The sequence below is a fragment of the Alligator mississippiensis genome, chromosome 14, assembly GCF_030867095.1.
Source record: "Alligator mississippiensis isolate rAllMis1 chromosome 14, rAllMis1, whole genome shotgun sequence".
Taxonomy (NCBI): domain Eukaryota; kingdom Metazoa; phylum Chordata; order Crocodylia; family Alligatoridae; genus Alligator; species Alligator mississippiensis.
Genome location: NC_081837.1, coordinates 2,421,339 through 2,435,505, shown reverse-complemented (window position 1 = coordinate 2,435,505; position 14,167 = coordinate 2,421,339). Strand labels below are relative to the sequence as shown.

At 40.0% G+C, this 14,167-nt stretch overlaps 1 protein-coding gene across 1 annotated transcript in view; it reads right to left on the bottom strand.

The window, feature by feature from the left end:
• Positions 1–14,167, bottom strand: part of TRPV3 (transient receptor potential cation channel subfamily V member 3) — a 23,857-nt gene extending 9,690 nt beyond the window's left edge. Inside the window, exons 1-9 of the mRNA XM_019491946.2 lie at positions 13,995–14,167; positions 13,519–13,625; positions 10,855–10,977; positions 7,386–7,493; positions 5,751–5,825; positions 3,600–3,757; positions 2,549–2,725; positions 2,214–2,354; positions 905–1,185 (exon numbers count right to left, since the gene is read on the bottom strand). Coding sequence (XP_019347491.1) covers positions 905–1,185; positions 2,214–2,354; positions 2,549–2,725; positions 3,600–3,757; positions 5,751–5,825; positions 7,386–7,493; positions 10,855–10,977; positions 13,519–13,532 — 1,077 coding nt within the window. The 5' untranslated portion in view covers positions 13,533–13,625; positions 13,995–14,167. The remainder of the gene's footprint in view (positions 1–904; positions 1,186–2,213; positions 2,355–2,548; positions 2,726–3,599; positions 3,758–5,750; positions 5,826–7,385; positions 7,494–10,854; positions 10,978–13,518; positions 13,626–13,994) is intronic.

Sequence of the window (14,167 nt, the reverse complement as noted above, 5' to 3'; positions counted from 1 at the left end):
GGACTCTGATTCTCAACCAGGGAGCCTTGGGATCCTTTCACAGGTGCCATGGGATGCTCTGCTAACGCACTGCTAGGTGTGCAAATATGATTCACAAGATAAACCCAGAGATTTCAAACAGAAATCCATACTGGCCAGCTGTGGTCTTTCTGAGTTTAGAACAGAAGAACTGCTCTATGACTTTTCTGTAGTCAAAAGTTGAAAACTAAGACTGGCATTTTCCAACGGGCGCCTTGACCTTAATGAGACATGTCTCGAGTCTGAAAGGTTGAAATGAAAACCACTGCTGTAGGAGTTACCATCCTTTAAGCGAGCTGGTAATTTCCAGGTCGCTTCAGGAAGCACACCAAACTTTACTCTTGCTGTGCCTGCACAAAAATAAATGGCTGCTTCATCTCATTAGCTTGCATTGGATACCATATGACATGGTTGTGGCTTGTCCACTCTGTCTGCAGCACGCCTTATTTGCAGGGCAGAAAAATATGTAGAACTGGATCTTGGTAATGTCCTTGATTCATTGCATTGAACATACTGTGGATTTCTTTGTACCACGTCAAAGATGTTAGTGCATTTTGTTACCATGCGTGCAGATAAATTAGCAGGGGAGTCATTACATTCTTCAAATCACTCCCTCACAAGACGGGTTTGCAAGATGCGTTAAAGACATTGGTATTTTATTCTGCTAGGAGGATATTTATGAAGACCTGAAAGAATCTGACTCATACAAGGAACAACCTGGTGCAACTAATGGAGTTTTCTGGTTTACTTTAAATGATCTCAGCTGACCCAGCATGATTAACGTATAGTACGTGATCAGCAACGTATACACTACTGATACGAGTACAGAGATGGACAACCTAGATTCTCTCTGCATATTTAATTTAATATGGAGACCGAGACTTACCTCCACTTTCCCAGTTTTTGCAGCTAGCTGTAGTGGTGTCAAACCGTCTTTATTCTTCATGGTCTCCAGCATTCTAGCTTTACTTTTCAGTAAAATCATGTCATACATTTTGATTACAAAGTCATTTTGGGTTTTAAAGTCCTCTGCCACTGTAACTAATGCGTGCAATATATTGTTTCCTCGGGAATCTTGTGAGGTAATATCAGTCCTGCTATTGGCCATTAGCAGTTGAACAATATCTGGCTGATTGGTGCATGCAGCTAATGCCAGTGGAGTTTCACCTAAGAAAGTACAATACGGAATAGCTATTCATTAAAAATATTATAAGAATCAGAACTGTACTGTAACAGAATAATTATTTTGACATGCAATTAAAATCTGAGCACAATAATATAAAGGTGAAGAGAAACTAAGTTTATGTGAAATGGTTATTTGAGGAAGATCTGTAATTGCAAACATGCAGTTTTGTTGACAAATTTCGGTCTTTGAAAACAATTGCTGCAAAACTGTTTCTGAACAGACTTTTCTAAACTGTAGCAAATTGTATTCTCTTTATCGCATAGTGATTTGCATTACAAATGGTAACGTATCTAACGTTGTGTGATCGGTTATGTCAAGCACTTACACGAAATACCCAATTAAACAAAATAAGCACACAGACCTTTCATGTCTCTATAAGAAATGTATATATTGCTTGAAATCCATGCACTGTGTTTATTCACTCTGCACCATGTATAAGCTCATCCTACACCCTGGTCTTTTGCAAGCATCTATTCTGTAGGGACAAAGTGTAAAAGGACCTTGTGCAATTAGTCCTTCACAATGCTGAGTTGCATTGTTGCTGGACTTGTTTAACCATTAGTTTGGGTGGCTTCTATTCTAGCTTGCATGACAGGTATTTCTTCCTTTATTAACTGTGCACCTGCTCCAAAGCCCCATGAAATGAACAGAAAGGACTCCCGTTGGGTCTACCCCCGTGTTTATAATAGAGGTAGTCTGGGGTATTATTTGCTTGCTTGTGCCTCACATAACCAGAATCTGAGTGCCTCAAGATAAAGACTTTCCTTATTTTTCTGTAGGGGCAAAAACTTGCTTTGTCTGTGTGGTCTGTCTGTCAGGAACTTATTGTGATACAGCAAAGTGTGAGACAATTCTTTTGCATTTAGAATGAGGCCCATCGTCCCTTTTATAGCTTATGGGAGCTCACTAATCTAGGTCCAGTTAACGTAAGAGACTTGTCTCCTGATGGTTTAATTGTTCCAGTATTACAAACCAGTCTTTTCCCAGGTAGACTATGTTTTTCACTTACCAAAGTAAAAGCCTTCATGCTTGTATTTGGGATTAAAGAACACACCCTCTGCATGGGCATTGACATCTGCTCCTTTTTCTATGAGGGTCTTGGCAATATCATATTGTCTTCTTTCAATGGCAATATTTAGAGCAGCCTGGCCTGCAAGAGCAATATGCATGTGTTAGGAGCATAAGGACAAGGTTTTTTTGTGCTTTGTACAACACTAAACAGACTGATGATGCATCATCACTATAAATTATCATTGAAACTATCTATAACTTTAATAATTTGGACTCTTGTTTAAAAGTCTGAAGAAATTACATTATTTTGAAGTGGCTGCTGCATGGTGATACCTTTGTAGGCTTCGTCTGTGTATGCAGCATTAATAAATATTTCCAAAATACTATTTTCTTCTGCAAAGGAGAGCAGTATATTCACAATTTCATTTGTGTTCCGGTTGATGTTCAACAAGGCCTTCATCAGACAGGTTTTCCCAGTATCAGAAGCAGTTAATTTTTTCATCAGATATTCTGTAACGATTGAATTTTGAGATTTAAATCTAAGCAGGTTTTGTTATTTCCTAAAGCGAGGAAAGAATTCCAACCTTTTGTTACCAGGGAACAAAAACATATACACAAACTATTCAGCAAACCGTTGGTCTACTCCCATTCCCTTATTTGAGCATTGCATTCCATACGTACCTAAATGTAGAAACACACGTATTCACAAATCAGTCAAGCCAGTAGGCTGGTTTATCCATTGCTAATTTACTATGACTGGCTAATATATACCAAACCTTTGGCCAAATCCTGAAATCCTCAGGTCTTTTTCATCTATGATTCTCACTAACTATAACTAGGTTTAAAAGCAGCAGTTTCTATGTTTCAGTTCAGTACTTATTCCTCTACATGCATCTAAAAGTGCCTATTTTTATTACAGTCATCAAGCACGACTGCAGTTCATGCAGACATATCGGAGATAGCTTTCAAAGAGCTACTGGGATATTTCAAACAGAGTGGCTATGGCAGCATGAAGCTCAACACCAGTTGCAAAATCCAGACAAGAAGTGGAATAGAAAACTTGTGTGATGTAGAGATACCCTCAGTATAGCACAGAGGGTAAAAAAAGGCAGCTCTGTACACATAGTTATTTTCCTCTGCAGTGTTCAGTCATCACATTCACCCTGAAGAGTTATAGCTGTGCATGCTGATGTGCTGGACCATCAGAAATAATCTTACATTGTCTGCTAGTAGGTAGCTAAATTGATGCTCTTCCTCTTCCTAAGGCCTAAACATGACATTCAAACAAATGAGCCACCTTACTCCTCTATAAAAACACAGTCATGTCTCTGCCACGTGTGGTCATGGTATCAGGTGAAATAACACTGATTCACTAACAGCTTACCTGGCACAGTCATGTTTCTACATGCATTTGACCTTTCCTTTATTTCTATGAGGAGATGACATAATTCTTCTATATTCCCCTCAGATACTGCCCTGAACAAATACTTCTTCAGCTTTTTCCGGACATTGTTCTGTTGAGCTCCATGCGGCAGGTTAGTACTAAAGAAAAGAAAAGAAAAAGAACCATATAACCTAGTCTAATCTACTAATACCAATGTGTTATTTAGAAAAAGAAATGTGATTATGTGTTGCTAATTAACATAATCATGTTTATATAAATGCATGCATACACACTTGTGCTTTCCATCTGCAATGTTGTTACAGCAAGCTTTTTTGGTGAGAAACAGCTACTAAAGCTGATTGTAATTATCTGACTACAGAACATGGTTATTCTTCTAAGGGATTATTTTACAATGTGTGGGGCTTTTTGCAGACCCCTCAGCCTCTGTATAGTCCATCTCCAACAGCCATCAGAGCAAGAATAAAGCTCAGAGATCCCCCTACACAGCACACATTCTCCACTTTCCACCAAGAACTTGCGACTGACATATGGGCTGGTCACTAGAGGGCTTTTCATATCAGAGAGCATGACAAATCCCTGGCACAAAATACTGGATTCATCTGGACACGGTTCCAAGACTGGTTAGAGATAACCTCCAAGAGCAGAGTATCAATGCAATGCATAAAACTGGTGGAGAAAAATGGAGGTTCTGGTTTTCAGAAATAAAGAAGAAATGTTGAAAAAAAAAGTCCAAATCGGGCCCAACCAGCTGAGCTTCCAGCATCCCCAGCTCAGGATCTCTGACCTCAGAACAGCCCACCAGAAATCCACTTTGAATGCATGGAAGCAGAACGTATTAATCGACCAAATTAAAATTTGACCAGTGTTATAGCTGCCACTGTGTAGAGAATGCCAAGGGAGTTTTACTAACCACAATGAGGATTTAAATTTAGACAGCATCTCCAGCAGTAGAAGTCTTCCTTAAAAATTGCACTGATGCGTCATAAAACTACAGAAATCTAAAGCTTGAGGGACCTCAGCAGGTCATCTGTCCAACCTCCTGTCTGAGGCAGGGTCAAGTGTACAGAAACCATCTCTGTCAGGCATTTCTCTACCCTATTCTCAGCTACAAAATAAAGGTGACTCTGCAGTCTCACTTGTAAACCTGTTCCAGTCTTTCAACTATTCATACAGTTAGAAATGTCAAGATGTCCAGCCTTACATCTCCTAAACCTTTATTTGAAGACTGTTGCATTCCCGGTCAGTCTCTTCTTTCTTTTCTAGACCAAAACAGACCTAATTCTTTCCATATTGCCTCATTAGGTCTCTTTTTTTTTGTTAACTTTTATTTTTGTTGCTGTCCTTTGAACTCACTTTAATTTGCCTATGTCTTAAAAGGCGGTACCCCAAATTGGTCACTGTCTTCCAGATGATGCCTAAACAAGGTTGAGCAGTGAAATAATTACTTCTGGTGTATTTTATATGACTCTTCTGTTAATACATTCCAGAATGATATTTTTTCTTTTGACAATCATCAAGATCTGATTTTCCCTAGAGGTCTTCTATTCAGATACTGAATAGTCCTATCCCTAATAAATAGGAATTTCCAAAATAAAAACCAGCAGCCATACTACTGGTTTTCAGAAGTTACCTGGTATTGCATATTTGTTCATTCCACCCATTAGAGCATCCCCTCTCTTGTGTTTTAAGGAGAGCTGAGCTAGAAGGCAATAACTTCCACCCCAGTTGATATTTTTCTACCCTACAACAATTTTTCTTGTGAAGATTAACCATAAAAAGAAAAAAGGGGCTGTGTTGCCTCTACATGGTGCTGACAGTTATGCACTAGATTAGCTCTTGCCTGTATGCATGGTGCTTAGGTACAAAATTTCCGCTCTGAACCAGAAGGCAAACAATTTTATAACTTTTTTCCTTTCTTTGATCTCCAAGATTTCATAGGGGGATGCATGATATACAATTTCCAAACATGCATTTGTTGATTATGAGACTCAAAATGTATTAGTCATATACCCTGAAGTCTATTAGGACCTTATTTTTAAATCACGACAAGCAAAAAATCAGTAAATCCACTCTATCACATATTTAATCCATGTAAAATGCAGCACAGAAATACATTATGCTTCCACTTACCAACAGCTGTCTGTGTTTGTAATATCATCCTGAAGAGATTGTGGGGAATCTATATCTTCCCCATTTCCAGATGCACTATAGAAAACACAGAAAAGGTTAAGTGCTTAAGTCAGGAGGACATCTTGGCAAATTATACTAAGAATCAGTCAATAGTGAGAAGCAATATCAATGAAAGCATGGTAATTAGATTAATTTGATGATGTACTTTTAATCCCATCATTCAGCTCTCCTTATGTGTTTCAAACTGTAAGAAAAATTAAAACCTTCAAAGATTACTGTGCAAACAAGTTCTATGTGAAAAGATTGCTCGTGTTTTTCCTTGTTATTTCATTGAGGATCCCCAAAATTTTTAGTTTTCATACTGTTTTTCTCACTTCACTCTAGATATTACATTATATTCTACCTTTCCCCACCATTTTCTCATTCTTAATTTGATAACTATTGTGTGTGGGTTGCATGCACAATATAAATGACTAACAGTTATTTCTGTGCAGTGCTTACTGCTGGTATTGCCTATAAGAAGTTCAAGACCAGGCTCTAAATCGGATTTGCACAATTGACTTTGATACTTTCAAGGGAGGTTGTATTTAATACATACTGTACCTACTTTGCAGAATTAGTAAATGCAAATCTGACTTAAGAGAACAAATGGCAATTGCTTTTCATAGCTTATTTTTAATTTTTTTCCTTGCAGGTTAAGCAGTGATAGAATACCCTGAGCTAAAAACTCAGGAGAATGAAACCCGGCATTACTTATGCACAAAATAACTATACAGATAGCAGTGCTAGGTTTCACACACTGCCCTGTAGATTGCAATCCCTGTCTGCCCATGACCACTCTGCAAAAGAGAAAGGATGCAAGGTGGATGGTCGTTATTTGGGGATGTTGCAATTTGGGGACCTATCTTTGGGAAACAAAACAAAACATTCAGCTGATTTGCATAAAACCCCAGACCACCATTGAACTTAAAAGCATTCAGTCTTCATCACCTAGGACTGGATTTGACCTGCGATGTGCAATCCAGCTTCCTCTTGCTGACACCCCAAACCTTTCACAGCCCTGACAACAGAATGATTCTTTCTGCACTCATTCCTCATTTGGCATAAATGGCTTTTTTTACCTGAACACAAATACTTGTTTTTCCTCTCTATTGTTTGATTCACTTTTGTACCATCACCAATATAAAGGATGCCAGCACAGAGCTAAGGATAGAGCTTGTTAGATGACTTGTGCTCCCTCTGCTGGTTTTACAACACAACCCAAAACACTATCAGTCCTAAATCAGCAAGAGTAGGGGGGACATGGCCCCTAATTATGTAACAAGATAGTGCTAAATGAAAAGACAGGATTCAAAATAAAGAACACCATGTTGCTTGTCAGCTAATCAGATTTTGGGCCTAATTTATTAATCTATGTCTCGTCAAAAAAAAAAGAAAGGACAAAATTCAGGATTGAGACCGCCAACTTTGGCCACGGTTTCACTCCCGCTGAAATCAAGGGTAGTTTTGGCATCATGAAAACCAGCGTGAAATATAAAGACACTGTTGTATTTTACTGAGAACTTCTGATTAGTTATTCAAACAGGAGCGGTTGTGTACAATGGAATTCGTGTATATGCCATATATTGCACTTACCAAGGGCGGATATTTGAATCCATGGGTTTTGAAAACACAGGAGGAGATGCGTGACTTGGAGTAGAATTGCTGTCAAAGCCATCAAGCTCGAGGAAAAAGTGCGAGCTGCTGAATACATTGTATTAAATGTTTATTAGAAGGAAAGAAAATCAAATCGTAACACAAACTAATACACATACTCTCAGCCAGGAACAGCTTTAGATATTTCTAGCAGAGTTGGAGTGGCGTTGTAGCCATGAAAGTGGGGGGGGCGGGATTATTTAGATATTCCCATCACGTTCTGCATGTCCCACACTTAATGGAGCAACTTTGTTCCTAACTTTTGTACACACAGGTTATTGCCACTCTAAAAGAATGTATTATCAAATGCAGACCCCCTCCCCACCCTATCTGCCTGCTCTTTGAAAGATTTATATATAGATTTATAGATATAAGATTTATATAATAGCCACCACTTTTCCAGCCAGGAAGAACCAAGAGGAAGCTTTCCTGAAGCCACTGACCCTGAAGAACACTGCAAAGCTTGAAAAGTGTCACGTGTTAAAATGACACAAGACACTTCAACCCTCCAGGTCTGAATGTGCTACTGCCACAATCAGGAGCGTGAAATTTCACTGTGTTTAGTTAAGACAGGAGATAGGGAAGAGATGAGTTGCTTAACAACATAGGGAAAGATTAGTGAGGAACTATGATGGCACAGCCTTTTAAAAGGCTGGAGTGTTGGCAAGAAGGAGTAATGGTTTGTCACTGATAGATGTCATTAAACAGCTGTCACATTTCACCTGCGATGGATGAATTTTGTGGTGGGCTAAGTGACTTCTATGGGGGCTACAGTTTGCAGGTTGTTGCCTGAATTTCTAAAGTGATCTGACAGTCACCTTGCAATTCTTTCAGGTTGTAGAACAAACTGAATGTCAGTGCTGAATTTGCCCCCTTTTTCTTTTAAACTCGCCTACAAATAAATATTCAGATACAGTCAAAGCAAGCACATGAGCATCAATTTTCCACCTTCTGCTATGCTACTACTGAACAAGTTGTCAATGTAAGCCAAAAACAGTGTGAGATATCTTCCCTGGTTGACAGTTTTGATCATCTGGCGAAAAAAAAAAGTATGGATTCACTGCATGTGGGTGTTCAAACTTCAGTGACCTTTTAGTGCCTTTATATGTGCATGCGAGCACATTCCAAAAATATGACTATGAAAAATAGCACTTCTGTTTAGCAGGCACGTACTGTATATCTGAAATTACTTTGAGTGGGGAGGGCTCATCACTGCACAGGAAGCATGTTAGCTGAGACATTGCTTAACACAAACAGGTGCCAGATTCTCAGCAGCTGTAAATGGCTATATAGCTTTGCTGATGTCTGACTTTGGCACAAAGACTGGGAAAGAATGGAGGGAAAGCAGCTTTATCCCATTGTTTTGCATTCTTTATGCAAGGAGGCCTGGAGCCCTGCCCTTGCTGACAGTGACTGCCGATGGCTACAATGAACCCTGGAGGCAGTGGAAACGGCTATTGAAGAGTGGCACGGGCCCTGCTCTGGACACAGCAGCGTGTTGGCTCAGCACTGAGGCAGCTGTCCTACAGTGGGGGAAACCCCCAGGGACAGGACCTCCAGCCTGGGGAGCTCCATTCTCTCAGCAGCCCTGGCATCAAACGGGCACATGGCTGTCATTAACTGTAGCCCGTCTTGAAGGTTGGCATAATCCTCGTACCTATCCTCTGCTTTACGGGGGAAAGCCAAGGCACACCATGAGTCACTGACAACACATACCCAAGTGCTTATGTATTCCAGCCACGTGTCACAGGGAACACGCCCCATGAGCCTAGTCACGCTCTGAAAACACAGGCAGCACTCCTCCCAGGCAGCCTCCAGATCTTCCTGAGTTTAGATGATGTGCAGTTGGTTAATCCCTACCTCATTAAGTCAAATAAGGTTTAATTCTAAAATGAATTATTGCTAAAATAAAAGCCTTGTGAAAGAGAGATTACATGTAGATAGAAGTGCATTTACCCCTGGGCTCACCCATGGGGGTATAACACTCCAGCCTGAAATGGTTAAAAGCAGGAAGTATATACAGCAGCGTGAACACATGTAATTAATGGAGTACAGTGGAGGTTTATAATTAAAATGCATGCGATTGGTGTTTCTTCTGTAACAGGAATGTTCCCTACCACACCCTAGCTCCCTGTTGAAAGATGGGTGAGCCTCTGCCACCCTAAGGTTATTACTATCGTGCCAGAAATCTGAATTTGCCATAGGAAAACTCATATGTACTTGCTGTAATTTGACAGCGTCCTGCAAGGTGGCCTGTGCTTGAAATATTAGGTGTATTTGGAGTAGATCAGACATCCCCATTGCCCACACTGTACTACAAACAAGAACAATAATTCCAGCACAGGTCTGTATAGGGCCACCCTTATACTTTCAGGCAGGTTAAACCTGCCAGACAGAAAAAAAGGTCGTGTCTTTTCCTGAACAGAATGAGAAATCAGGCCAGCTCATGAGTTTTCAGATTACGAGGAGTCACAAGTAGCTGCGTGCATCATTTCTGCACAGATGCGATCCCTCAGACTATCAACAAAGTTGTAATGGGTGCCAAAGCAATTTTAAATTTTCCTAGGACTTAAAAATGTGATTGTGCTATATTCTGTGCAGTGCAGTCAACAAAAGAATGGAAATCGCCTACAGAGTACAAGCGGAAATCAGAGAGCAAACGTTTGAGACGTATTCATCCTTAGGATATTGTAAATTCATGTATTCGTCAGCAGTATTTCAAGGATGAATATGATCAGCTTGTATTCAGACACAAATCTCTAGGAGTATTAATGTACAGGTATGAAGCATGCATTAAAATGAATATTTTATTCCATAGCATGAGATCAGTGGTATGGCTCATTAATGAGGATCGTGAAACAGAGCGAATCCAACCTTTTATCTGAAAATCTTATGCTGTTCCCAACTCTTTCCTTGCTTCTCCCTTTTGCCTCCTTCCTAAACCTAATAGTTCACACTTAGTCATATTTCCATGCTTCTCACTGTGGAAGTGCCTAATCTCTGCAGCCAAAACAGCTCCTCTTTGTTCCCATTCCCCGAATGGCCTTTTACGGATGATCACTATACCCTTACACATTTAAACCATGGCGCTTTGCTAGACCCTGTTTCCTCAGGCTCGGACACGTGGGTAGACCCCCATGAAGTGAGATGAGATCTTGCAAGGCTGAGGTGGTGGGTTTTTAAAGCTCCTGCAACATGGACCCTGCCCACATTTGGGCAAAATACCTCACACCTCGACTCCGATGCATGCATTGCCTGTGTGCATGTGGACAACAAAACCATTAGCAATGATTGCCATGCTAATATATGCTGATACCTGCTGATAAAAGGGCTTACAAATAGCACTATAATCTGCTGTTCATCATAATCAATTGTCCTTGACTGGTCTGGGGATGATCTTGGGGCCTACCTTTTCTTTGGGAGAGTGCTTTCAGTTGCCTTTTTGTCCTGGTGATGTGTAGGAGGTGTACCAGGTGGATTTGGTTTCTTGCCCATAAGCGGAATAGTTTCCTTGTTATCCTTAATCATACTTCTGCAGTAGATAGAGTCAGAGTTATTTAATTTCCTTTTAATTTCAAGAAATTATGTGACTAGATTGCTTGTTGGTATTCCTTTCTCATACAAAAAATAATACACACATTTTAATCAGCATATTTTTCAAAATTCTTCCTTTTGAACAGATTCAGACACAGATGTTCAATTAAAATGTGTTGAGGTTTGAAGTTTCTATTTTGGACTATTTTTGTGTAAGTTATTTTTCAACAAGAGCAGTATTAGAGGTGATATGATACCACCATTAGGAAAACTAGGAAGTCAGTATTTAATTGAAGGGAGTCTAGCCATTTATATTACGACAGATATTGAGAGTAATAGGAGGAACAGAGTAACTTTGATAAACTGCACTGGTGGTTATGCAGCCCTGCTAAATCTAAAAAGTCTATTCATATTTCAACCAATATAGCTTTAGAAAACCAATAAGTTCCAGCAGACTAGCAATATTAAATCTACTGGGTGCAATATAGGAAGGCTGGTGTCACACTAAAACTACTGTGTAGATAAAGGCAGAAATCTTTGCACAGTGATGGAAGAAGAGAAGAGAATCAACCTCTGAGCAAGTTTAGTGACTTCTGACACCAGTGGCAGAACTCAGCTCAAAATTTACCCTTTTATGGTAACTACCAGGGACTCTTGGGCCCTGGTTCAACTGTAACAAAATGAGCGGATAGACAAGAAAAAAAGTCACGATTGCCACTGGTGAATGGTACGACATTACACGTGATTTAAGACTTCAATGCGGGACTTAAACTGAAGTCTTCTTGTGCTGGAAAATGTTGGTTTAAAAAACAAAAAAAAAGGAGAAATAAAACATTTTGAAAATGTATGCTGCTAATATGCATGTTTACAGGATGAACCAGAAGCACAACTCAGAAATGTGTACCATTTAAATAATTATCACCAATAAAAAAAATTGCAATTCTTGCATAGAATTCAGAAGGTCACAAAGAACGCTGCTAGGTGAGGTCCTATAGGGAATAACAGGAGGAAATAAGGGTGGAGACAAAAATTGGAGCCAAAATAAGGAAGGTGATTTAGTGGAAGAGGAAGAATGGAGGGACGACGATGACGTCAGGACGCAGTTGTATGCAGAATAGGTGGGATGAGACAAGACACAAGGAGACAGCTATGGTCGAGATATATAGTTCAAATGTGAGGAATGGCTCAAAAGTAAGCAGTGAGAGGACACAACTAGTGCAAGGACATGAGAGGCCGAAGGAGGGAGGTGGTCAAAGCACACGCTGAGATTGCACTCCCATTTAAAGGCAAGCAGAAAAAAATAGAGCCTTAAAATATGCCCCATAGAGCCCAATGCTCATCTTCAGTATACCTCTACAAATCCCACTGAAATCAATGAGTTTAATGTACACATTATTAACTTGGAGATGCCCCTCTTCAATTTCTCCCTTAGTGTTACTGGGGTAATGACTGAGTGCTTTGGTCCAATTGCCATGCAGGACATGGTAGGCAACCATCAATCCTCTGGATCGCGCTGTATGTGTAAGAGGTCCTGTTAGCCTGATAAATCTGTTTTTACTGAGTCCTACGACCATCACACAAAGACCTTCAATGTGCACGCCTAGGCATATGTTTATAAGCACGATCTCTAACTTCTGACATTTCTGCAGTCTATAAAGTTATTTGAGATGCAGTTTGTATAATCTGATACAGGATGTGTTCTAGATTATCTGAACAATATCTTTTCTTTTGGTCCCACCATCTAGTCTATCATTACTGTATAAGAGACTACTATGATGGCCTATTTGCAGGGGTTAATGTACTAATAAAAATGTCATGCTAGCTCTTAGTACTAGAGAGTAAATTGAAATGGGCTGTGAGTATATTCAGAATATAAGACATAGCTCTGATACAGTAAGTACGAGAAAAGGGCATTATTATTCTGGAACTTGGTTGTGCCACCCTTACAGTGAGTTGTTGCTCACTTTGCAAGTTGTCACAGACAGACCTAATGCTCATCTAATACCAATACAAAAAAACCCAACTTACTGACCCATTACAATTGAACAATCATCATAGTTCAAATTAAGAAAAAAATATACAAAGAGAAACAAACAATGGGCCAATGTGAAATGATGGACTTTTCTTTTTAGGTTCCTGGAAAAAAATAACTGAAGTAATTTCTATTTATTCTTTTTTTTTTTAATGTAGATTTTCTAAAGGAAAAATGAGAGTAACCCTCTTATGTTCTTTATGTCCAATTTTTGTGTGTACCTAGCAAAGGCTAGTCAGGGTCAGCAATAGAACAGAAGAGCAATTCTCTGTACCCCATGAAGACTTTACAGACAGAAAATCTACCACATGAAAAAATGTCCCTTTTCATTTTCCTTGAAATGATTACATATTTCTCTTCGAAGGAAGTGTCATGGGGGCTTACAGTAGCAGGCCCAAGGAGCTACATGAAAAGCTCATTTGTTTTCCCGGCAGAATCCAGCATGAAAAGTACCAGTTCCTTCCCTGGGGGAACATGCTGCAGGAGCATCCGCTGTGCCCGACTCACCCAGCACTGTACATGGCCCCGCACTCGAGAACCTCTACAGGACCTCATCCGACTGCTCCTCATTGCATCGCACCAGGCATCCCCCCTCTGGCAGGGATCAACACTGCCTGTGGTTTCAGAGGAAGAGGAAAGCATGCTTAAAATGCAGTTTTGTTTGAGGTCCTTCTTGCCAAGGAATGTTGGGAGACTATTTCACTAGCACAAATTATCATTCACTAACACCAATATTCATGGAAGTCCCCGTACCTGTTTCACCTCTGAAAACACCCAGTGTTAATGATTCTCATGTCACATAGCCCTTGGAAAAAATGAGTTAAATTTCTCTCACGCACCCCCCACCCCCCACCCCCAAAATACCCCTTACTTCATAAAAACAAAAAATTACCACCATTTTAAGGTTCTCCTAGACCCTCTATTGTCCCTTTGGACATCAAAGTACACTTTCCATCACAGTACACTATCCAGAAGCAACTTACCCCAGTTCAGAACACTTGCATTCATGTATAGGAATGGGTCCTCAATGTTGTGAGACATTCAAGTGCTGCTATTATATCCAAAAACATGAAGCTGCCCAGCACAACAAACTCTTGAATCTCAGGACAATCCTAAAAATGCAAGGCACCCACCCAGCGTCATCTAGTTTGCTTGA